The 26,652-nt window shown below is 48.0% G+C and overlaps 1 protein-coding gene across 1 annotated transcript in view; it reads right to left on the reverse strand.

Annotated features, from left to right (window-relative positions):
* LOC143962295 (complement C3-like) overlaps positions 1-26,652 on the reverse strand; it is a 324,990-nt gene that overhangs the window by 156,343 nt on the left and 141,995 nt on the right. Inside the window, exon 20 of the mRNA XM_077471597.1 lies at positions 2,300-2,503. Coding sequence (XP_077327723.1) covers positions 2,300-2,503 — 204 coding nt within the window. The remainder of the gene's footprint in view (positions 1-2,299; positions 2,504-26,652) is intronic.

Genomic DNA, 26,652 nt, shown 5'->3' on the forward strand with positions numbered 1-26,652 from the left:
AAAATTGTTAAGAGCTTTAGACTCCGCACTCAACAAAACAACATGTCTGTTTGAGGAAACTTGTGATAAAGGGTGTGGATATTACTCAGCTCTGTCAGCACAGACCATTGCAGTGTTAGGGCAGAAACCAGTGGGAGAAAAATAATTATTTAAAGTTTTTCCTAGTATGAATCAGTCACAGACCATTTTATGTGAGATAAATGAATAGTTTGTGAAAGCACCTTTTCTATTTCAGGATGACTATGCACCTTTGCCTTAAGCCAACTCCATAAAGACATAATTTGGTGAGTTTGGTGTGGAGGAACTCAAGTGGCCTGTGCAAAGCTATAACCTCACCCCATTTTGGGATGAATTGGAACACCAATTGTGAGTCAAATCGTCTCATCTGATATCAGTATCCAACCTCACAAATGCTTTTTTGGCCAAAATGTACACAAATTCCACATGAATAAGCTACAAAACGGAGGCCGCTATAGCCAGAAAGTGGGGCAAACTCCTTACTAATATCCAGAACAATGGAGGCTTTTAAAGCAAAAAAGGGGAGCAAGGTCCTTATTAATATCCATTATTTTGGAATGTGATGTCCAATAAACTCGGAAAAGGTCAAGACAGTGTAAGGAATGGGGTGCTCCCGAGCCCTCTCACAGCCAAATTCTCTGGCTGATTGGTAGTATCTGAAGACGAAGCTTGCTCCAGCTTCGGCATATCACAAATCCACAACAAAACTGATCAACCATATGTGTCCTACCAAACCAAAAGGTCGGCGACATAGTAGACCATGCTAGGGCTGAAACAACTAATCGATTAATCGACAACTAATCGATTATGAAATTAATTGATTACTATTTTCATAATCGATTAATCGGCCAGTAACATAATGGGGTTAAAAAAAAGACCCATTTATAGTACAAAAAAGAGCAAATAATCGCTACTGTAAATATTACTCACTGTTCTACAGTAAAAAAAATTAACCCCTTCCAGTAGTGATTATCTGCTTTTTTCTACTATAAAGGGCTAATTTTAGTTTGTTTAACCCCATTATGTTAGTAAATGTCTTAGACCTGGTTCATATCTATGTGTTTATTGGTGCTTTTTTGCAGAAATGCACTACAGTTCATTTACATGGTTTCCTATGGGACACATTCACATCTGAAAGGGTCGGGGACTTTTAACGCAAAATGGTTCTTTATTGGTTCAATATATTTCAATGGAGAAGCTGCAGAAAAGCATGTAATGCATTTTTTCATCAATTTGTGTTTTTTAATCTGCCCAAAAAATACAAATTGCAGTAAAATCACGTGCGCAAAAATCAAAACGCACAGCAAAAAGCACTGCAGAAACAGATCAAAAGCAAAAACTGCATAGGTGTGTACCGAGCCTTATGCTGGCCTTACGGATCAATTTTCAGATGAGAATATTCAGACAAAAAAATCTTTGTATATTCGCTGAATGAAAGAATTTTATTTGAAAATTTCACTTGTTTTTAACATTCTGTTTTTAAATGAATGTAATTTCTGAACGAAAAAAAAACAAACACATACACTGTCTGAAAATTCCTTTGACTAAGAAGTTTTCTATTATTTCCAAATTTTCCCATCACTGTGGTTGAAAATGAACGTCAATTTGACCCACTTTTTTTTTTTTTTTAAGTTATTAACCGATTAATCGATTAATCGAAACAATAATCGGCCAACTAATCGATTATGAAAATAATCATTAGTTGCAGCCCTAGACCATGCTAATAGAATCTTCTTTATTAAGACCCATCAGGATAAATGGGAATCCAATGAACAAAACACATCATCACATTATAGCCCTGGAAGGCTTTAGTCATAAAGGACACTGCTATGGGGGGGGGGGGGGGGGGGGGGCAGTGTACACTACAGTGGGGGAACGATGTGAAGGGGTAGCAGAGGACACTGCTTTGGGGGGGGTACAGGACACTACGGTGAAGGACACTAACGTGGGGGGGCAGAGCACATTACTGTGGGGAGGATAATGTGAAGAGGGGAAGACACTACAGTGAGCGTGGGAAGGGTTACAGGACACTACTGTGGGGAGTGATGTGAACTTATATCAAAGGGGGCAAAGAATACTACTCTGTGGGTGGGGCAGTGATGTGAAGGGATGCAGAAGACACTACCCCCCTTCCCCCAGGGGTTTTTTGATTTCCTCCATGTTGTCCAGGTAGATCTGAACCTCTAAAAGCTTGCCTACCCTTGGTTTATCAGGTACCTTATCGTAATTACATTATGTGTTTGGATTTTATATGTGCCAGAGGATGGCCAGCTTGGTTTACCTGTCTGCATATGGTTTATTGCCTCTGCCCTGCGTTGAAGTCCAACTTTGTCCCACTGGTTAGTTTTGTCCAGGAACTGGGTGGCAATGACAAGTGGTGCCAATCTGAGCATATTTTGCTCCGCACAGCCAGATGGTGGTATGATAAAATTATTCAAATTCTTGCCATCAATGGATTTTTCTATGAAATCAGCAATTGGAGATCCTAAAATAAAAAGAACAAAAAAAAATTAGGCAAAACAATTTTTTATCTTTGTTTTTGTCATAGCTATTCAGTATGATTTGTTGATCAATGTAATCACATCACCACTACTGAAGGACTTTTCTGGCATCTCATTATGTACTTCCTAACTGTTCCAATTTTTGCAAATCACTGCTACCACAGGGCTGTGAGCAGCCTGATCAAGCCCTGCCCTCCACCCGGGGGACACAGAGGAAGAGGATATGGATTACTATGCCTCTTGGGAAAGACAGAAAACTTGCTTGGAGGAACTTGGACTCATGGCAGATCTAGTCTCCACACTGTACATAGTCCTGTGGGAAGGAGCAGCAGAAAAGAGAGGACCTGAGTGGTAGTGGACGGGACGGGAACGTAGGGGAGGTCCAGGCATGACAGTGTGTCTAGTAACACACTTTGAATAAGGGGTGTGGGTTAGGTGGAGCAAGGGGTGTGGCCTGAGCCTGGGGGAGCGGCCATTTAGAAGTGGGGCAGAACCGAGTGCGGGCAGGCCTAAAGAAAGAGCACATGAGGAGGCAGTTTTTTTCACTGCTTCTCATTTTTTGCCTACCGAGCGGATCAAGATGGCAGACTTCGGGGACCTGATGGAGCGATTGCGGGAGGCGGCGGCGTCCAGAGGTCCCGACAGGCTGCAGAGCCAGGTCGCGGCCGTTTTAGCGGAGGACGGCGGATGTGCGGGGAAGCCGGCGAGTGGCAGAGTTTCCAGGCCGCCATCCAGGTACTCGCCGGGGTCTGTCGCTGGGCCATCCAGGGTGACCAGGAGCCTGAGGGGGGAGCACGTAACCTCCCCTGCAAAGCGGAGGTTGTATTCGCCCACGGCTGGGCCTAGCTGGGGCTCAGACGGTCAGCAGGATGGCAACGGGAGGAAGAGTTGCAGAGCGGGGTCGCATGACATCCAGGAGCCCCTCTCCGGGGAGGCGTCCATTGGTAACTGAGCTGGTGGAGGAGAGCAGATCCAAAGGGGAAGTATCGGAGAAGGAGGAGGAGTCTTGAAGCCATCGAGGGAGGTCAGCACAGCGGCTGTGGGGAAGGTGCCCGCTCAGCCTGGTAAGTCAAGTGATAATGTTGCTTTTACCAATGCTTTGCAATGTTTACTGGGGGTAGTGTCTGCTGGGAGGGGCGGTGCCTCCTGCACCGTTGTTGGAAACCTCTGGACAACCGCGGGCTGGGATGGGGACTGCAGGAGTGGGGTCCGGGGGGCAGATGTAGGAGTTGCTGGACGGTCTGCGGGTTTTGGTGGGCCGCTTCACGGGAGGGCACGGGCAATCCTCGGGAGGAATGCAGGGGGGCGCCAGTGGTGGGGCAGCTGGAGAGGTTGGGGGGTCCCCCCTAGGGGGGAGGTGGTCGCAGCGGCCCCGGTGGTGCCACCTTCCACTACAGTGGTGGTGGGGGCGGATAAGGAGAGTCCTAGTGATAAAGGGTCCTCTGAGCCGGCAGCAAGGTCTGACATTGTGAGGAGAAAAGAACCCTGAACATTGTTCGGCATTGTTTTGCTATATGGATGCTTTCGGGGAGGCACATAGGGTTTATGGAGGCTCTGCTTGGCTGCATTACGACGAGCAGTTCCGCCAATGCAGGGCGGTTCACCCCACTCTTCGTTGGGACCATAAAGACATTAGCTTCTGGATGAGGCTTATGGCGTGAGCCAGGGCCCCACCTCAGTTATTTGGGGGGGGGGGCGGGGGGTAGCCACTCCTCGGGAGTGCCGGCTGGAAAGAAGTGGGGAATGTTATGGCAGTGCTCAGGGTGTGGAGGAACCCACACACTCGCCAGGTGCTTCAAGAAGGGAAAGCATGCCGGGGAGCCTACTCACAAGAAGGACGACTCCAGTGATGTGGGAAAGGATGCAGCCTTTCCTAAGTAGGTTCCTGGATAGGGCTGTGGCAGGTTTGTTCACTTTGGGATTTAAACAAGATTTCAAGATTCCATTGACAGTTGTACCCCCGATGGCCAAAAATTTGAAATCTGCGTTGCAACATCATGAAGTAGTGGCGGACAAGCTGTCTAAGGAGGTGGCTTTGGGTCGCATGGTAGGGGCATTTGCGCTCAAACCGGTAGCAGATTTAGTGGTGCCCCGTTGGGGGTGGTTCCCAAAAAGGAGCCAAATAAGTTTTGTTTGATATACCAATTGTCCTTCCCAAAAGGGGGTTCGGTGAATGATTTCATTGACTCCAAGGTCTGTACAGTGTCGTATACATTGTTTAACTTGGCTGTCAGGTGGGTCAGGTGAGGGGCCTTAACCACTTGACCACTGGGCACTTAAACACCCTTAATAACCAGACCAATTTTCAGCTTTCGGTGCTCTCACATTTTGAATGACAATTACTCAGTCATGCAACACTGGACCTATATGAAATTTTTGTCCTTTTTTTCACACAAATAGAGCTTTCTTTTGGTGGTATTTAATCACGGCTCGTTTTTTTATTTTTTGTGCTATAAAAGAAAAAAGACCGAAAATTCTGTAAAAAAAATTATTTTTCTTCGTTTCTGTTATAAAATTTAGCAGATTAGTAATTTTTCTTCATAAATTTTGGCCAAAATTTATACTACTACATATCTTTGGTAAAAATAAGTACAAATTGGTGGATATTATTTGGTCTTTGTGAAAGTTATAGAGTCCACAAGCTATGGTGCCAATATCTGAAAATTGATCACACCTGAAGTACTGACGGCCTATTTCAAATACCCCCCAAATTACCCTTTTTTGGAAAGAAGACATTCCAAGGTATTTAGTAAGAGGCATGATGAATTTTTTGAAGTTGTCATTTTTTCCCACAATTCTTTGCAAAATCAAGATTTTTTTTACTTTTTTTTTTTCACAAAATTTTCATATTATCAGTTTATTTCTCACACACAGCATATGCATACCACAAATTACACCCCAAAACACATTCTGCTATTACTCCCGAGTACGGCGATACCACATGTGTGAGACTTTTACACAGTGTGGCCACATACAGAGGCCCAACATGCAGGGAGCACCATCAGGCGTTCTGGAGCCCCAGGACAATTCTGATATTTCTCTCCTACATGTAAAAATCATAATTTATTTGCTAGAAAATTACATAGAATCCCAAAACATTATATATGTTTTTTTTTTTTTCAAAAGTATTTTATTGGATTTTTCAGAGTACAAAGCAAGACAAGCATAAGCAACTGAACACAAGACAGAATAATAACTATTGTCAGAAATCAGTCTGAACAGGATAAACAACTAGTAGTATATCAATGCGTCAAAATTAGGAAAAATAAGCAATGAAAGTAGAGAATGTGTACTTTACACGCCAAATAATAAGTTTCGAGAAACATAGTAGCCAAAGTTATGGGGAAAGGGGGTGGAAAGGTTAGGGAAGGGAAAATTGGGTGTCGTGGGAAAGTTAGTTTAATATATACCTGTCTCCGGTCGCCCCTAGAGGGCTCTGACTGCGACCAGAGAAGGGATAGTGGGAGAAAGAGAAGGGCAAGTAGGAGACATTACAAGATGTATTATGAGCATGTCAACTGCAATGTTGGGAGAGCACCTCGAAGGATAATTAACCTGATGACCTATTAAGGTGGTGTTGTCGGAATGTTCAGTGAGCTGGGCATCGCTACGTTCCCAGGATTAACGGGTGACATGGAATTGCGGAAATGCGTCCAACATGCCCATGTTGAACTATAAGCAGTCGGCTTGTCAAGTGCCTGGTGTATAAGATCCTCCATTTCGGCTATATTATCCACTCTTTTTATCCATTCAGCTATAGACGGGGGTGTTGTGCTTCTCCAGTGTACAGGAACACAAAGATTAGCTGCATTAATGAGGTGAATAGTAAGGGATTTAGTGTAAGCTCGTTTGGGTGTATGGGTGTGATGTAATAAAAACTGTGCAGGCGAGAAGTCTGGGGTGTATGTTGTAATTTGAGAAATCAATTTGTGTATTTCAGTCCAAAATGAGTGAATGAGTGGACAATCCCACCATATGTGAAGAAGTGTCCCGATGGGTCCATTGCATCTCCAACAGTTAGGGGGAGTGGAGGGGTGGAATTTATGAGTTTTGTCAGGGGTTCTGTACCAGCGTGAAAATATTTTAAATCGGTTTTCTTGAGTAGTGGCATTAATCGAGGCTTTGTGAATATTGTAAAAAATGTTTTCCCATTCGGCAGTGGTGAGGTTTAAGTTAAGATCAGATTCCCAACGTTTCACTAGAGCGTCTTGTTTAATAACATGCGAGGAGAAAAGAAGTGAGTATACCAGTGAGATGACGTGTCTTTGGGGTTCTTGACTGACGCATAAAGTTTCGAAGGGTGTGAGGTTTCTATGCCAACACCCACTTCTGTTGGGATCTCGGAGGAAGTGTCGAATTTGTAGATATTTGAAGAAGGGAATGTGGTATTCCGAGAATCTTGAGGACATAAGGGAATGTGTAAGGAGTTCCCCATTTTGGAAGAAATTGTGTGCAGTTGGTTTGAGTGTAGAGGGGTCTGTATGTGGTAGACGTCGGGATATACCCGCTGGGAATTCTGGATTATGGTCCAAAGGCGTCAAAGGACCCGGGGTAGGTGTCAATTGTAGGAATTTGCAAGCTTCCCTGAATCTCTGTATAGTGGCCTGAATGAACGGGTTGGGTAACGAATCTTTCGGAATGAACGATGAAGGTATCCATGGCAGGTGTGTAAGAGGGAGCCGAATAAAGGACTGCTCCAGTCGGATCCAATCCTTGTGAAGCTCCTGGGAATGCCAATCGACTATCCTGTTCAAGTGACACGCCAAGTGATATCTATAGATATCAGGTACCCCCAGACCTCCAATGAGTTTAGGTAGTGTTAACATTTCCCAACGCAGTCTGGGTGCTTTAGACATCCAAATAAATTGTCTGCATACATTTTTATAAGTTCCAAAGAAAGACTGTGGGAGAGATATAGGGATCATTTGAAGCAAGTAAAGGATCTGAGGGAGTATATTCATCTTCAAGATAGCCAGTCTTCCAAACCATGAGAAGGGGCCTATTTGCCATTTGTGTAAGTCAGATTGAATAGTGCGGAGAATCGGTAGGAAGTTTTTGGCGTATAAGTCTTTAAGATTGACCGGAATTTGTATGCCCAAATATTTAATGGAATCTGGTTCCCAGCTAAAGGGAAAATTTTGTTTGCATTGGTTGACTATGGAAGGCGCAAGGGAAATATTAAGTGCTTTAGATTTAGAGAAATTAATTTTCAAATTAGATAGGGCCTGAAAAAGGGCAAAGTCTTTAAGAAGGTTGGGGATGGTAGTAATGGGGTCGGATAAGAAAAGGAGAATGTCGTCAGCATATGCTGCTATCTTATAAATTTTGCCATTAATTCAAAGACCTTTAATGTCTGGGTTGTCCCTCAACTTGCGGAGGAATGGCTCCATAGTAAGAATGAAGAGCAATGGTGAAAGGGGGCAACCCTGACGGGTACCGTTGGCGACGGAGAAGGCGTTCGACAGGCGACCATTTATTCTAAGTCTAGCGGAAAGGGACGAGTATAGAACCATGATCATTTGTAGCAAACGATGAGGTAGTCCCAGCTTCTGGAGCACCGGCTCCATATAATCCCATGCCACGCGGTCGAACGCCTTCTCCGCGTCGAGGGATAAAAAGAAGCCAGGGGTAGATGAGGTAGTCATCCAATGGTGTATATTGAGAGCTTTGGTGGTGTTGTCCCTGGCTTCCCTACCAGGGACAAAACCAACTTGGTCCAGATCAATCAGACGTGGAAGTAGGGGTGAAATTCGGTTTGCTAGAGTTTTGGCAAATATTTTGACATCTACATTGAGAAGAGAAATGGGACGATAATTGGTGATCAATGTAGGGTCTTTTTCTGGTTTAGGAATGAGGGTGATATGAGCTTCAAGGATGTCTCTAGGGACTTCAGGAGAAGACGTGACGTCATTGAAGGCATCAACCAGACGGGGAAGCAAGATTTCCGGGAAAGATTTGTAATAGCTTACTGTAAGTCCGTCAGGGCCTGGACTCTTCCCGGGCTTCATCTGTTTCAAGGCGTTTAGAGTTTCTTCCACTGATAGTGGAGCATCAAGGCCAGTGACGTCTTCATTAGTGAGGAGGTCGGGGGAGTAATCGTTAAGGAATGACTGAATAGCAGCTTTCTTGTCAATCGGCTTGCGTTGGAGGGGGTCAGAGGGGAGATTATAAAGATCAGAAAAGTATTGGACAAATTTGTTCATAATGTCTTCCATTTTAGACACGTTTTCTCCTGAAGCGGTTTTAATGGTATGGATAGTGTGGGATGCTTTTTTAACCTGAAGGGCTCTAGCTAGCAATTTCCCGGATTTGTTGCTGTGTTCATAGAAGAACTTCCGGGATAGGGCGAAGTTGCGTTTCACACGTTTATGCAATTCCCCTAGAAGTTCTTCTCGAGCATTAGTCAGATCTGCCATAACGTCTGCCGCTAGGGAGGATTTATGGGCTTTTTCTAGAGTGTATATTTTGTCGGTTAAATCCTTTATGCGTTTTCGTCTGAATCTGTGTCGAGCGGAGGCCATAGAAATAAAGTCACCCCTGATAACGCATTTATGTGCTGCCCAAAGTACAACGGGAGGGGAATCCGCTGTGGAATTTTCGGAGAAATAATTGGAAAGATTTTGGGATATCGTCTGTACATTAGCAAGGTCAGTAAGAAGGGAATTGTCTAAGCGCCAAATATGGGAATGGGTAGCCGAATCTGGGATTGATATGGTTATGGAGATCGGGTTATGGTCCGATAAAAACTGTGGTTCTATGGTCGCTTTGAGTAGTAGAGAAAGGTAATTTTGTGATAAGAAGAGGTAGTCAAGTCTAGAATATTTATTGTGGGGCGGGGAGAAGAAGGTAAAGTCTCTTTCGTTGGGGTGAAGTGTGCGCCACGAGTCGTGTAACAATAGATCTTGAAACTGAATCTTGACTGCGCGAAGGGCCCTATATGTCAATGTGGAGGTTCCGTTAGAAGTGTCGAGGGGGGATTGAGGGCGACATTAAAGTCACCACCCACTATTAGGGTACCGGATTGAAATGCAGTAAGGAGTTGTAGAGTGTTTCGAAAGAAAGTAACCTGATGTACATTGGGAGCGTAGATGTTAGCGATTGTGATATGTCTGTTGTGCAGTAAGCCTTTCAAAAATAGATACCTCCCCTGCGCGTCTGACTTAACATCAAGAATGTGGATGGGACAGTGTCTTGAAATTAGTATAGAGACGCCTTTAGATTTAGCTTCACTATTGGGGGCATGATGGACTGTGGGGAAATGTGTATTGTGTAGTTTCGGGATGGAATCGGCTCTAAAGTGTGTTTCTTGGATAAGAGCAATATCGTATTTGCCATGCTGTAGGTAGGATAACAGATGTTTGCGTTTTTCAGGTGTGTTGAGGCCCTGAATATTGATAGAGCATATCTTAAGTGTTCGTTGGGGAGTAGCCAGGGGTTGCAGCGACTGTGAGGTGGGCATGATGACTATTAGAGGGAGAGTTCGTGTGTAGTGATAGGGACGCCTATCTAATGCACCCAGGGAAGGGCCCAGGGGGGAAGGGGGGAGGGGGGAGGAGGGTACGTGTAGGGTGAACTACGAAAGTAACCGAAGAGACAGTGAGAGAAGGGAGTCCCGCTGTCTCAAAATGAGGGGGATCGGTGTAGGTACGGCGTAGGGACTGCAAACCTATCCAAAATCGGACAGGGTTATCAGGCACCTCCGCCGTATGGGGGTTGAAACCCAACTATGACCGGAAACAGGGAGTAAAATATATTGCCAGTAAGCCGACTCACGACTTCCGAGTGTGTGAGGAGTGGAGATGTGTGGTCTCGGCGAGTTGGAGCAGTAAGAACAGCATCTTGTGATTAATCTGAAAACACAGAAATGTAGGAGGGAAGGACGGTAGGGCAATTCACAGATATATACAGCTGTATCATGTAAACTTAAAAACAATATATAGATATTGAACAGTCAACATAGGAAGAGGAGCAAACCATTCGTCAGAGGAGTCCTGTAAACCCCCAAAATCGGGGATCCGGAGGACTCACCCGAGGCACAATAGTGAGGTACACATCGGTAAAATTGTAAAGCCGTTAAACGGCTAACTGAACATCTAAACAACCTTGCAAGCAGGAGGACCATTGTAAGCTTGCTAGAAGGACTTGACTAAGTACTCCGTCGGAGGTGCCATAAGTGTGAACACCTCGCGGGGTAGAGAACCAGGCAAGGCTCTTCGAGGAAAAAATATAAGTTGCACATGCCGTGAAGGTATAGCAAAACGTTAAAACATTTTAGGACAAACTGAAAAAGAAACTTTCTGTTGTGGTCCAAAGGCAGAGCATTGTAATAGAATATTGCCATATGCGATTAACAGAGAGTCAGCAATCAGCATTGGTATTGGTATTATTGCTAGGCCGGGAAAGGGCTCAGAACAAACATTTCCAGGCCAGAGGAAAAGGGATGTTTCACGTTGAAAAGGAAAAGGAGTTATCACAACAATACAAGTGAAGTACCTGTAGGGCTACGGGAAATGCGGCAATCGGAATGGCTATAGCCCATATATTATCAAGAGTCCGGAATGTCCAGTCAAGCGTAATAACATCCCACAATGAGGTGAATGAAGCTACAGAACTACAGCAGTAGGTAGGAACACTTAAAAGGTAGAGCCGCACTACCGCGGGATGTCAGAGCCTCGATCGTTGACAAGTAACCAGGGAAATACTTAGTGGCAGACGTGTCGCCGGGTAACTTCATGATGACGCCATGTAACTTCCGGAGACAACATCCTGTAAGGGACGGATTTGTAGCCGCAAAGGGTTTTGGGGAATGTAGTTTCAGATAGCGGTTGCAGAATCTCAGAGAAGAAAGATCCGTTGGGTGAAAAGCATTACCAGCCCCCCACAGGGTATGCAGAACAAAGAGTAAAAAAAAAGTGATGGAAAGTGCATCGGCCATTTATGCAGTCTGTATTCTATAGGAAGTGAATAATGTTTCCATAGGTAGCAATACCGTTTGAACGAGCAGAGTGCTTAAATAAAAATCAAAAAGAGAAAAAAAAGAATTGAAACTCAGGCGTCAGGTAGTTCAGTGAGAAGCAATATACACTACGGCTAAGAGAATGGATAGGAAGGCCCGGTTAGTAGGTGAAATACCTCCAAGGAGAGTGCAGCTGCTTGGGTCCCGGGGTGGAGTAGTTCGGATGTTCGGTCAGCGGTCTCTTCTAGCCCTCCGGGAACTCTGGGTGCAATATGGGCTATGGCTGCGGCGGGGTCCCCCGCGCGTGTCTCGAGCATCTGAAGCAGAAGGCGATCTGCGCCGACGTAGGCCACTCTCCTGGGCTTCCATAGGGTACACTGGGTGCGTGTCCTTCTGCACCGCCGAGCGGCGGAAATCAGCGAACCAGTTGGGTACCTCCACAGGTGGAATATTGAGAGTGCGGCAGAACTGAGGTAAGTCTTCAGGTACCCTTAGGAGAGCCGTGCGACCCGACACTGTTGCTGAGAGGCCGAACGGAAATTTCCATTTATAGGCAATGCCATTGTTGCGGAGTACTTCCAGTAATGGTTTCAGGTCCCTTCGATGTTGCAGGGTAATGCTGGAAAGATCTTGATATATTTGGATCGTGGAGCCCGCATGGGTGATCTGTGGTGTCTCCCTGGCATGCTTGAGAATGTCTTCCTTTAACTTGAAATCAGGGATACAACATATAATGTCTCGTGGGGGATCTGAGTCCCTTCCTCTGGGTTTCAAGGCTCGATGGATCCGGTCCATGGGTATGGGGGTCCGAGGAGGCCTATTCAATAAGGTATTGAAAATTTCAGTCACTGAGGGTATGATCTGATCTCCATTGACAGATTCAGAGAGGCCTCTGACGCGAAGATTATGGCGTCTTCCTCTGTTATTGAGGTCCTCCAAATGAATGTGTATTGCCCTGAGTTGCAGAGTGTGAGTGTCCACATGATGAGTTGTTTTGCGGAGCTGCGAGTCTTGTTTGGACACCGCATCCTCTACCACTCCTATCCTTTCAGTCAGGGAGCGAATATCCAAGCGGAGTTCAGAAATGGCCGCCGAGAGCGTGTCCTTGATATCTGCAGCTATCGTCTTAAGATCGTGAATGTTTAAGTGTGGTTGAGAGGATAAGGGAGCTTGTTGTTGTGAACCGTCGTCCTCGGGAGCTAATGCTGGGGAAGGCGGTGAAGACGATCGTGGGCCCCTTGAGGTAGACAATAGATCGTGTGGTCGCCTGTTATTTGCGGTCGCCATATTGCCCCTGTTGGCGCGGAACAAGTCAGGGATCGTGTTGCCGTGGGTCCCCGAATTCCTTCTGGGAGAACGGGACCGGGATGCTGATGAGTTCCGCGAAGCAGTCCCCATGAGAAGAAGCACTGCGGGTAGCTAATGTCTCCGGTAAGCTGATAGCTTGTCGTGAGTCGGCAGGAGCTATGGAACTAAGCGTCCATCTTCCAGTCAGGTCAGCCCACGCCCCCCTATATATGTTTTTTTTAGCAAACACCCTGGAGAATACAATGGTGGTCGTTGCAACTTTTTATCTCGCACGGTATTTGCGCAGAAATTTTTCAAATGCTTTTTTTTGGAAAAAAAACTATTTTGTGCTTAAAAAAAAAAAAAACAGTAAAGTTAGCCCAATTTTTGCATAATGTGAAAGATGAAGTTACGCCGAGTAAATAGATACCTAACATGTCACTCTTCAAAATTGCATACGCTCGTGGAATGGCGCCAAACGTCGCTACTTAAAAATCCCCATAGGCGACGCTTTAATTTTTTTTTTTACTGGTTACATGTTTTGAGTTACAGAGGAGTTCTAGGGCTAGAATTATTGCTCTCGCTCTAACGTTCGCAGCGATACCTCACATGTGTGGTTTGAACACCGTTTTCATATGTGGGCGGGACTTACGTATGCGTTCGCTTCTGCATGCGAGCACATGGGGACAGAGGCGCTTTAAAAAAAAAAATTCTTATTGTTCATTTTACTTTATTTATTTTAGTTTGAAATTTTTGTCCCCAAAAATAAATTTTTTAATCACTTTTATTCCTATTACAAGGAATGTAAACATCCCTTGTAATAGGAATATGGCATGACAGGTCCTCTTTACAGTGAGATATGGGGTCAATAAGACCCCACATCTCACCTCTAAGCTGGGAAGCCTGAAATAAAAAATAAAAAATATTCTGGCTTTGATTGTATTGGTGAGTCGGTAGAAGCACCGGAGGACGGCGGGGGGGGGGGGGGCGGGATGTCTATGGCTGGGTATTGCAGGGTATCTCCGGGTATGGCAATTTATGGCAGGGTATTGCAGAGTATTGGCTGGAATTGTACTGCAGAGTATTGGCGGGTACTGCAGAGTATTGGCGGGTACTGCAGAGTATTGGCGGGTACTGCAGAGTATTGGCGGGTACTGCAGAGTATTGGCAGGTACTGCAGAGTATTGGCAGGTATTGCAGAGTATTGGCGGGTATTGCAGAGTATTGGCGGGTATTGCAGAGTATTGGAGGGTATTGCAGAGTATTGGAGGGTATTGCAGAGTATTGGAGGGTATTGCAGAGTATTGGAGGGTATTGCAGAGTATTGGAGGGTATTGCAGAGTATTGGAGGGTATTGCTGAGTATTAGCGGGTATTGCAGAGTAGTGATGGCCGAATGGTTCGCCCGGCGGTCGTTTCGCTGCGAATTTCGGCTGTTCGCGGTCTGCCCATTCGGCGGACTATTGGCATCGTTCGCCCGGCGGACTTCCGTGTTTACTGTGTAAAAGAACTTTGACCTATGATGACACATCCATCATGGGGTACAGGACAGCCAATTGAGACATTACAGCACATGGACACTTGGACATTCCCCCTAACTTATAAATACACCCGATCCGGCGGCCATTTGACATTCTTTCTTCTGTCACTATAGGGAGAGGTTGCTGTGTGGAGCAGGGAGAGATTACAGTGACCCAAATCGCTAGATATTTGGTACACAAAAGTTCTTTTCAGGACTGGTATAGGTGTTAGGTGTAGTTCAGGATAGGCAGTGCTGTGCTAGTGATTGTTGCCGCAGCCTGAGTGTCTTGTCAGTTTAGAGAAAGGGACAGGACGGTGTGTGCTACAGGGACAGCCAGTTTAGTCATTAGCTGTTACTATCAGGTCCACAAAAGTGCTATTTCAATTATTGTTCCAGTAGCCTCTGTTTTGTCAGTTTATATAGGGACAGGCAGGAAGCAGTGTGTGAGGAAGTGAGGGTCAGTTTAATCAGTAGCTGTTACAATTAGTTCCACAAAGGTTCTTTTCAGGACTGGTATCAGTGTGGTATGGTAATAGGCTTGTACACGTATAATATTCTTTCTTCCAAATATAGAAAGAATATTATACTTGACTGCTGCCCTTCTGCTGCAGTCTGCTAATCATTCACAACCCACTTGTTCCACAAAGCTCCTTATAAGGACTGGTAACTTGGTCTGTCTAGGGTGCTACAGTACATGGGTTGAGTGAGGTACAGTCTGCCATTCTATAAGGACTGGTATAGGTCCATAGTACATAGGATTGAGGTGCACTACTGCTGACCACTGCCCTATACTGCAGAAGTCCTTCATCGGTATAGGGACTGATGTACTGTCTGCTAATCACTCACACACAACCTACTTGGTCCACAAAAGTCCTTATAAGGACTGGTAACTTGGTCTGTCTAGGGTGCTACAGTACATAGGGTTGAGCGAGGTACAGTCTGCCATTCTATAAGGACTGTTATAGGTCCACAATACATAGGGTTGAGGTGCACTACTGCTGACCGCTGCCCTATACTGCAGCAGTCCTTCATCGGTATAGCGACTGACGTACAGTCTGCTAATCACTCACACACAACCTACTTGGTCCACAAAAGTCCTTATGAGGACTGGTAACTTGGACTGTCTAGGGTGCTACAGTACATAGGGTTGAGTGAGGTACAGTCTACCTTTCTATAAGGACTGGTATAGGTCCACAGTACATAGGATTGAGGTGCACTACTGTTGACCGCTGCCCTATACTGCAGCAGTCCTTCATCAGTATAGGGACTGACGTAGTCTGCTAATCACTCACACACAACCTACTTGGTCCACAAAAGTCCTTATAAGGACTGGTAACTTGGTCTGTCTAGGGTGCTACAGTACATAGGGTTGAGTGAGGTACAGTCTGCCATTCTATAAGGACTGTTATCAGTCCACAATACATAGGGTTGAGGTGCACTACTGCTGACCGCTGCCCTATACTGCAGCAGTCAATCATCGATATAGGGACTGAGAGGGTCATTTAAAAAATGACAGGCAGAGGAAAAGGCAGGCCCTTCTGCAGGGGTGGTAGGGGTAGGGCAGGAGCAACAGGCTTGAGCCAAAGTGGGAAGTTGCAGAAGGTGCGTTCAATTACTTTAAAGGACGCACCAGACTTGGTTGAGTGGCTCGCTCAGCCTTACTCTTCTGCACCCTCCTCATCCTCTCGATCTGCACCCTCTTCTTCACTCTCTGCTATGTGCACCCCCAAAGACACTACCACCAACAACACCACCACCACCACCACATACCTTCCGCTTGAGTCACAGGAATTATTTTCCGATCCATATCAAGACATTTCTGATGCGCAGCCACTCTTGGTATTGGATCAGGAAGAGGAGGCAGCAACAACCGCTACTCAGCAGTCTGACGACAGTACCCAGATCAGCCCAAGGAGGAGGTTGGTCCCCGGTGTTGCTGCCTACTCCGAGATCTCTACTTATAGCGGTGGGTAAGGTGACGTCGATGATGACGTGTCTAGTGATGTCACGTGGGTGCCCACAAGAGAGGAAGAGGAGGGGAGTTCAGAGGGAGATATGGACCAGCAGATAGGGAGGAGAAGCAGGAATAACTTCCATTGCACAGGAGGGACAAAGCAGACTGCAAATGTATCAGGAGCGTGTCATCGACCATGTACGGTCACATCTGGCGCTCCCAGGACACCGGCACATGGCTCTGTAGTGTGGGCTTTTTTTAACGTGTCCGCTGCTGACAATAGCGTTGCCATCTGCAATCTTTGCAGTCAACGCATTAGTCGCGGTAAGCCCAACACTCACCTAGGGACGACCGCCTTAAGAAGGCACATGAGCAGCCATCACCGAGCCGAGTGGGAGCAATGGAACACACAAAGCCACACTGCAGGCTCTCACCGCCCAGCCTCCTCTTCTACTTCTCCTTCTCCTCTCTCCTCACAATTGTCCTCCACTCCACCTACCATCACGCCAAGCTCACGTTTTTCTGCAAAAAGGCAGGCTTCCATGGGCCTAATGTTCGAGCGTAAAAAAATGATAACGCCGGATAACCCTCTTGCCCAACGGTTGACGGCTGGCTTGTCAAAACTCATAGCCCGCCAACTACTGCCATATAAACTGGTGGACTCGGAGGCCTTTCGTAAATTTGTGGCCATTGGAACACCACAATGGAAGGTCCCAGGAGGGAAGTATTTCTCAGAGAAGGGCATCCCAGAGCTATATGGCCATGTTCAGCGGCAAGTGAATGTATCTCTGGCACACAGTGTCGCTGCCAAGATACATCTGACCACAGACACATGGTCTAGCAAACACGGGCAGGGAAGGTATATCACTTTTACTGCCCACTGGGTGAACCTTCTGATTAGTGATGGACGAACTTCCGACGGGACGTTTCGCGAACGCGAAACGCGAACGGACACAAACGTTCGCGAAAACGACCGTTCGCCGCGGGCTCCATTGACTTCAATGGGAGGCGAATTTCGCAAACCTTTAGGTCGAATTTGCGGCCACGGGGTAATTATTAGGGGGTAGCACGTAGTCCCACCACCTGGACAATAGCATAATACATGTATGAGGTGAATTTGGGATCGATAACTACAAGCATTTTTTTTTTATTTGGGAAATTGTTCTGACAATTCAGGACTATGGAGCTAATGAAGGCAATGGAGGAGAGGGAAGGTCAGGGACCAGGGTAGGCAAACAAGAGGGTGCAGGAGATACAGAGCACTGACAGCAGCACCGTAATACAGAGCACTGACATCAGCACCGTGACATACAGCGCTGACAGCAGCTCCGTGACATACAGCGCTGACAGCAGCTCCGTGACATACAGCGCTGACAGCAGCTCCGTGACATACAGCGCTGACAGCAGCTCCGTGACATACAGCGCTGACAGCAGCTCCGTGACATACAGCGCTGACAGCAGCACCGTGACATACAGCGCTGACAGCAGCTCCGTGACATACAGCGCTGACAGCAGCTCCGTGACATACAGCGCTGACAGCAGCTCCGTGACATACAGCACTGACAGCAGCTCCGTGACATACAGCGCTGACAGCAGCTCCGTGACATACAGCGCTGACAGCAGCACCGTGACATACAGCGCTGACAGCAGCTCCGTGACATACAGCGCTGACAGCAGCTCCGTGACATACAGCGCTGACAGCAGCTCCGTGACATACAGCGCTGACAGCAGCTCCGTGACATACAGCGCTGACAGCAGCTCCGTGACATACAGCGCTGACAGCAGCACCGTGACATACAGCGCTGACAGCAGCTCCGTGACATACAGCGCTGACAGCAGCTCCGTGACATACAGCGCTGACAGCAGCTCCGTGACATACAGCACTGACAGCAGCTCCGTGACATACAGCGCTGACAGCAGCTCCGTGACATACAGCGCTGACAGCAGCACCGTGACATACAGCGCTGACAGCAGCTCCGTGACATACAGCGCTGACAGCAGCTCCGTGACATACAGCGCTGACAGCAGCTCCGTGACATACAGCGCTGACAGCAGCTCCGTGACATACAGCGCTGACAGCAGCTCCGTGACATACAGCGCTGACAGCAGCTCCGTGACATACAGCGCTGACAGCAGCTCCGTGACATACAGCGCTGACAGCAGCTCCGTGACATACAGCGCTGACAGCAGCTCCGTGACATACAGCGCTGACAGCAGCTCCGTGACATACAGCGCTGACAGCAGCTCCGTGACATACAGCGCTGACAGCAGCTCCGTGACATACAGCGCTGACAGCAGCACCGTAAGCAGCCCCAGGAGGAAGTCAGCACAGCACAGGGATGGTGTGATCCCCTCATAATAAGAACCCCCAGGAGGAAGTCAGCACAGCACAGGGATGGTGGGAGCCCCTCATAATAAGAACACCCAGGAGGAAGTCAGCACAGCACAGGGATGGTGGGAACCCCTCATAATAAGCAGCCCCAGTAGAAATATGACACCGCTCAACCTCTTCAAAGAGGAGGGTAGGGGCATATAGTACGGTGTGCTTTTTTGGGTCAGGGAAGTGAGCCAAATGAATTAAGAAGGTCTGTGTGCTTGATTCCAAAAATTGTTTATAGACATATACATGGTCTACTGATCACATGTGTTGAATTCCTCCGAGATCCATGCCTCATTCATTTTTAGAAATGTGAGGTAGTTAACACTGTGGTGAGCTAGGCGAGTACGCTTATCGGTCACAATCCCCCCTGCTGCGCTGAACGTCCTTTCGGACAGGACACTGGATGAGGGGCAAGCCAACAGTTCGATTGCAAATTGGGCAAGCTCTGGCCAGAGGTCAAGCCTGCCCACCCAGTAGTCTAGGGGTTCATCACTCCTCAGAGCGTCCACATCGGCCGTTAACCCAATGTAGTCGGACACCTGACGGTCTAGGCGTTCCCTGATGCTGGATCCGGATGACACCTGTCGATGGGTCGGCTGAAAGAATGACCTCATATCCGAAGTCACCAACACATCTTCAAACCGGCCTCTTCTTGCAGGCGCTGTTGGATTGGTACCCGCAAATCCTTCTCTGGGAGTGGGAATTGCTCCTCTGCCAGCGCACGCAAAAGCAGAATGCAGCATTTCTCGAAGCAAGGCCTGGAAGTGCTGCATTCTGACAGCCCTCTGCGACGGCGGTAACATTTCCGCCATTTTGTGTTTGTACCGGGGGTCTAAGTACGTTGCCACCCAGTACTGGTCCTTGACCCTCATGCTTTTTATACGGGGGTCCCTATTAAAACACTGGAGCATGAAGGCCCCCATTTGCACTAAAGTGGAAGCGGTGTGGTGGCCTGGCTCCTGCTCATCATCCAGGATAATGTCGTCCTCTTCATTCTCCTCTCCCCATCCTCGCACAACAGGGATCCCAGAAAGGTTTAAAGCATGCTCTTCTTGCTCCTGCTCATCCGCCCCGGCACCATCCTCCTCTGACTCCTCATCAGACTCCTGTTGTTGACTTGTCTCAGATAGAGTAGCCCCCCCTGGGAATTCATCCAGCATTGCGACTTCCTCATCTTCCCGCTCCTGCTCCTCCACAGCCTGATCAATGACACGACGCAATGCACGCTCCAGAAAGAAGGCATAAGGTACCATGTCACTGATGGCGCCATGGCTGCGACTGACCAGTTTGGTGATCTCCTCAAATGGCCGCAGAAGTCTGCATGTGTCGCGCATGAGCAGCCACTGGCGCGGTGAAAAAAAACCCAGCTCCCCAGAACCGTTTCTTTCGCAGAGTTCATACAGGTAGACGTTAACTGCACGTTTCTGCTGGAGCAGCCTATCAAGCATATAGAAGGTTGAGTTCCATCGCGTCGGGCAATCGCAAATAAGACGTCTGACCGGCAGATGGTGTCGCCGCTGAATGTCAGCAAGGCGAGCCATGGCCGTGTAAGATCTTCTGAAATGGGCCGAGATTTTCCTTGCCTGCCGCAAGATGTCCTGGACCCCAGGGTATTTGACAAGGAATCGCTGCACGACCAAGTTTAAGACGTGTGCCATGCACGGCACGTGCGTGATTTTGCCCTGTTTCAATGCGCTAAGCAGATTGGCACCGTTGTCACACACCACTTTACCAACTGTCAAATTGAGCGGTGTTAGCCACTCATCTGCCTGTGAACGCAAAGCTGAAAGGAGTGCCGGGCCAGTGTGGCTCTTTGCTTCCAGGCACAACAGACGCAGCACGGCATGGCAACGTCTCACCTGGCATGTGGAATAGGTTCTGGGGAGCTTGGGCGGTGCAGTGGAAGAGACGCTAGCAGCGGAAAAGGAGGAGGCAGCTGAGGAGGAGAGGGAGGAGGATGGAGTAGGAGGAGGAGAAGAAGAGTCAGGCCTGCATGCAATCCGTGGCGGTAAAACCAAATCTACACGGGTGCCACGGGTTACATGCTTGACGGCCGTCAGAAGGTTCACCCAGTGGGCAGTAAAACTGATATACCTTCCCTGCCCGTGTTTGCTAGACCACGTGTCTGTGGTCAGATGTATCTTGGCACCGACACTGTGTGCCAGAGATACATTCACTTGCCGCTGAACATGGCCATATAGCTCTGGGATGCCCTTCTCTGAGAAATACTTCCTTCCTGGGACCTTCCATTGTGGTGTTCCAATGGCCACAAATTTGCGAAAGGCCTCCGAGTCCACCAGTTTATATGGCAGTAGTTGGCGGGCTATGAGTTCTGACAAGCCAGCCGCCAACCGTTGGGCAAGAGGGTTATCCGGCGTCATCATTTTTTTACGCTCAAACATTAGGCCCACGGAAGCCTGCCTTTTTGCAGAAAAATGTGAGCTTGGCGTGATGGAAGGTGGAGTGGAGGACAATTGTGAGGAGAGAGGAGAAGGAGAAGTAGAAGACGAGGCTGGACGGTGAGAGCCTGCAGTGTGGCTTTGTGTGTTCCGTTGCTCCCACTGGGCTCGGTGATGGCTGCTCATGTGCCTTCTTAAGGCGGTCGTCCCTAGGTGAGTATTGGGCTTACCGCGACTAACGCGTTGACTGCAAAGATTGCAGATGGCAACGCTATTGTCAGCAGCGGACACGTTAAAAAAAGCCCACACTGCGGAGCCATGTGCCGGTGTCCTGGGAGCGCCAGATGTGACCGTACATGGTCGATGACTCGCTCCTGATACATTTGCAGTCTGCTTTGTCCCTGCTGTGCAATGTAAGTCATTGCTGCTTCTCCTCCCTATCTGCTGGTCCATATCTCCCTCTGAACTCCCCTCCTCTTCCTCTCTTGTGGGCACCCACGTGACATCACTAGACACGTCATCATCAACGTCACCTTCCCCACCGCTATAAGTAGAGTAGGCAGCAACACCGGGGACCAACCTCCTCCTTGGGCTGATCTGGGTACTGGCGTCAGACTGCTGAGTAGCGCTTGTTGCTACCTCCTCTTCCTGATCCAATACCAAGAGTGGCTGCGCATCAGAAATGTCCTCTTGATATGGATCGGAAAATAATTCCAGTGACTCAAGCGGAAGGTATGTGGTGGTGGTGGTGGTGGTCGTGTTGTTGGTGGTAGTGTCTTTGGGGGTGCACATAGCAGAGAGTGAAGAAGAGGGTGCAGATCGAGAGGATGAGGAGGGTGCAGAAGAGTAAGGCTGAGCGAGCCACTCAACCAAGTCTGGTGCATCCTTTAAAGTAATTGAACGCACCTTCTGCAACTTCCCACTTTGGCTCAAGCCTGTTGCTCCTGCCCTACCCCTACCACCCCTGCGGAAGGGCCTGCCTCTTCCTCTGCATGTCATTTTTTAAATGACCCTGTGACAAAACTCTTAGTCCCTATACCGCTGAAGGACTGCTGCAGTATAGGTGAGCGGTCAGCAGTGGTGCACGTCAACCCTATCTATTGTGGACCTATAGCGGTCCTTACAGAACAGCAGACTGTACCGCACTCAAGCCTATGTACCGTAGCACCCTATACCAAGTTACCAGTCCTTATAAGAACTTTTGTGGACCAAGCAGGTTGTGTATTAGTGTTTAGCAGACTGTACGTCAGTCCCTATACCGCTGAAGGACTGCTGCAGTATAGGGCAGCGGTCAGCAGTGGTGCACGTCAACCCTATCTATTGTGGACCGATAGCGGTCCTTACAGAACAGCAGACTGTACCGCACTCAAGCCTATGTACCGTAGCACCCTATACCAAGTTACCAGTCCTTATAAGAACTTTTGTGGACCAAGCAGGTTGTGTATTAGTGTTTAGCAGACTGTACGTCAGTCCCTATACCGCTGAAGGACTGCTGCAGTATAGGGCAGCGGTCAGCAGTGGTGCACGTCAACCCTATCTATTGTGGACCGATAGCGGTCCTTACAGAACAGCAGACTGTACCGCACTCAAGCCTATGTACCGTAGCACCCTATACCAAGTTACCAGTCCTTATAAGAACTTTTGTGGAACAAGCAGGTTGTGTGTTAGTGATTAGCAGACTGTACGTCAGTCCCTATACCAATGAAGGACTGCTGCAGTATAGGGCAGCGGTCAGCAGTAGTGCACGGCAACCCTATGTATTGTGGACCGATAGCGGTCCTTACAGAACAGCAGACTGTACCGCACTCAAGCCTATGTACCGTAGCACCCTATACCAAGTTACCAGTCCTTATAAGAACTTTTGTGGACCAAGCAGGTTGTGTATTAGTGTTTAGCAGACTGTACGTCAGTCCCTATACCGCTGAAGGACTGCTGCAGTATAGGGCAGCGGTCAGCAGTGGTGCACGTCAACCCTATCTATTGTGGACCGATAGCGGTCCTTACAGAACAGCAGACTGTACCGCACTCAAGCCTATGTACCGTAGCACCCTATACCAAGTTACCAGTCCTTATAAGAACTTTTGTGGACCAAGCAGGTTGTGTATTAGTGTTTAGCAGACTGTACGTCAGTCCCTATACCGCTGAAGGACTGCTGCAGTATAGGGCAGCGGTCAGCAGTGGTGCACGTCAACCCTATCTATTGTGGACCGATAGCGGTCCTTACAGAACAGCAGACTGTACCGCACTCAAGCCTATGTACCGTAGCACCCTATACCAAGTTACCAGTCCTTATAAGAACTTTTGTGGAACAAGCAGGTTGTGTGTTAGTGATTAGCAGACTGTACGTCAGTCCCTATACCAATGAAGGACTGCTGCAGTATAGGGCAGCGGTCAGCAGTAGTGCACGGCAACCCTATGTATTGTGGACCGATAGCGGTCCTTACAGAACAGCAGACTGTACCGCACTCAAGCCTATGTACCGTAGCACCCTATACCAAGTTACCAGTCCTTATAAGAACTTTTGTGGACCAAGCAGGTTGTGTATTAGTGTTTAGCAGACTGTACGTCAGTCCCTATACCGCTGAAGGACTGCTGCAGTATAGGGCAGCGGTCAGCAGTGGTGCACGTCAACCCTATGTATTGTGGACCGATAGCGGTCCTTACAGAACAGCAGACTGTAACGCACTCAGGCCTATGTACCGTAGCACCCTATACCAAGTTACCAGTCCTTATAAGAACTTTTGTGGACCAAGCAGGTTGTGTGTTAGTGATTAGCAGACTGTACGTCAGTCCCTATACCAATGAAGGACTGCTGCAGTATAGGGCAGCGGTCAGCAGTAGTGCACGGCAACCCTATGTATTGTGGACCGATAGCGGTCCTTACAGAACAGCAGACTGTAACGCACTCAGGCCTATGTACCGTAGCACCCTATACCAAGTTACCAGTCCTTATAAAAACTTTTGTGGACCAAGCAGGTTGTGTGTTAGTGTTTAGCAGACTGTGCGTCAGTCCCTATACCGCTGAAGGACTGCTGCAGTATAGGGCAGCGGTCAGCAGTGGTGCACGTCAACCCTATCTATTGTGGACCGATAGCGGTCCTTACAGAACAGCAGACTGTACCGCACTCAAGCCTATGTACCGTAGCACCCTATACCAAGTTACCAGTCCTTATAAGAACTTTTGTGGACCAAGCAGGTTGTGTATTAGTGTTTAGCAGACTGTACGTCAGTCCCTATACCGCTGAAGGACTGCTGCAGTATAGGGCAGCGGTCAGCAGTGGTGCACGTCAACCCTATGTATTGTGGACCGATAGCGGTCCTTACAGAACAGCAGACTGTAACGCACTCAGGCCTATGTACCGTAGCACCCTATACCAAGTTACCAGTCCTTATAAGAACTTTTGTGGACCAAGCAGGTTGTGTGTTAGTGATTAGCAGACTGTACGTCAGTCCCTATACCAATGAAGGACTGCTGCAGTATAGGGCAGCGGTCAGCAGTAGTGCACGGCAACCCTATGTATTGTGGACCGATAGCGGTCCTTACAGAACAGCAGACTGTACTGCACTCAGGCCTATGTACCGTAGCACCCTATACCAAGTTACCAGTCCTTATAAAAACTTTTGTGGACCAAGCAGGTTGTGTGTTAGTGTTTAGCAGACTGTGCGTCAGTCCCTATACCGCTGAAGGACTGCTGCAGTATAGGGCAGCGGTCAGCAGTAGTGCACGGCAACCCTATGTATTGTGGACCGATAGCGGTCCTTACAGAACAGCAGACTGTAACGCACTCAGGCCTATGTACCGTAGCACCCTATACCAAGTTACCAGTCCTTATAAGAACTTTTGTGGACCAAGCAGGTTGTGTGTTAGTGATTAGCAGACTGTACGTCAGTCCCTATACCAATGAAGGACTGCTGCAGTATAGGGCAGCGGTCAGCAGTAGTGCACGGCAACCCTATGTATTGTGGACCGATAGCGGTCCTTACAGAACAGCAGACTGTACCGCACCCAAGCCTATGTACCGTAGCACCCTAGACAGACCAAGTTACCAGTCCTGATAAAGAGCTTTGTGGAACAAGTGAGTTGTGAATGATTAGCAGACTGCAGCAGAAGGGCAGCAGTCAAGTATAATATTCTTTCTATATTTGGAAGAAAGAATATTATACGTGTACAAGCCTATTACCGTACCACTGATACCAGTCCTGAAAAGAACCTTTGTGGAACTAATAGTAACAGCAAGTCTTTAAAATTATCCTCACTGCCTGACACACTGCTTCCTGCCTGTCCCTATACAAATTGGCAAAAAAGAGTAGGCTGGAACGATTAGCTGGAACAGCTCTTTTGTGGACCTGATAGTAACAGCTAATGATGATGATGATGATGATGATGAAGAAAGACTAATCTGGCTGAGCTGTCCCTAAAATAGCAGCATACAGCGCTCTGTCCCTTTATCTAAACTGACAAAAGAAACTCAGGCTGCTGACCTAACACCTATACCAGTCCTGAAAAGAACTTTTGTGTACCAAATAGCTAGCGTTTTCTCTGTCCCTACTCCACACAGGATCCTTTCCCTACAGTGACAGAAGAAAGAATGTAAAATGGCCACCGGATCGGGTGTATTTATAGGTTAGGGGGAATGTCCAAGTGTCCATGAGCTGTCATGTCTCAATTGGTTGTCCTGTAACACATGATAAACGTGTCACGAAAGGTTAAAGTTCTTGTATACATTAAACACGTAAGTCCGCCGGGGCGAACGACGGAAAAAGGCGTTCGAACCCGCGGACGGCGAAAGTCGGAAATTCGCCGCGAAACGACCGCCGGGCGAACCGTTCGGCCATCACTACTTCTGATGGCCGTCAAGCATGTAACCCGTGGCACCCGTGTAGATTTGGTTTTACCGCCACGGATTGCATGCAGGGCTGACTCTTCTTCTCCTCCTCCTCCTACTCCATCCTCCTCCCTCTCCTCTTCAGCTGACTCCTCCTTTTCCGCTGCTAGCGTCTCTTCCGCTGCGCCGCCCAAGCTCCCCAGAACCTATTCGACATGCCAGGTGAGACGTTGCCATGCCGTGCTGTGTCTGTTGTGCCTGGAAGCCAAGAGCCACACTGGCCCGGCACTCCTTTCAGCTTTGCGTTCACAGGCAGATCAGTGGCTAACACCGCTCAATTTGACAGTTGGTAAAGTGGTGTGTGACAACGGTGCCAATCTGCTTAGCGCATTGAAACAGGGCAAAATCACGCACGTGCCATGCATGGCACACGTCTTAAACTTGGTCGTGCAGCGATTCCTTGTCTAATACCCTGGGGTCCAGGACATATTGTGGCAGGTAAGGAAAATCTCGGCCCATTTCAGAAGATCTGGCTGCTCATTCACGACGCATGCAGACTTCTGCGCCCATTTGAGGAGATCACCAAACTGGTCAGTCGCAGCCATGGCGCCATCAGTGACATGGTACCTTATGCCTTCTTTATGGAGCGTGCATTGCATTGTGTCATTGATCAAGCTGTGGAGGAGCAGGAGCGGGAAGATGAGGAAGTCACAATGCTGGATGAATTCCCAGGGGGGGCTACTCTATCTGAGACAAGTCAACAACAGGAGTCTGAAGAGGAGTCAGAGGAGGATGGTGCCAGGGCGGATA

Source organism: Lithobates pipiens, unplaced genomic scaffold (genome assembly GCF_037356315.1).
Source record: "Lithobates pipiens isolate NorthernLeopardFrog02 unplaced genomic scaffold, aLitPip1_a1.2 Scaffold_8, whole genome shotgun sequence".
Taxonomy (NCBI): Eukaryota; Metazoa; Chordata; class Amphibia; order Anura; family Ranidae; genus Lithobates; species Lithobates pipiens.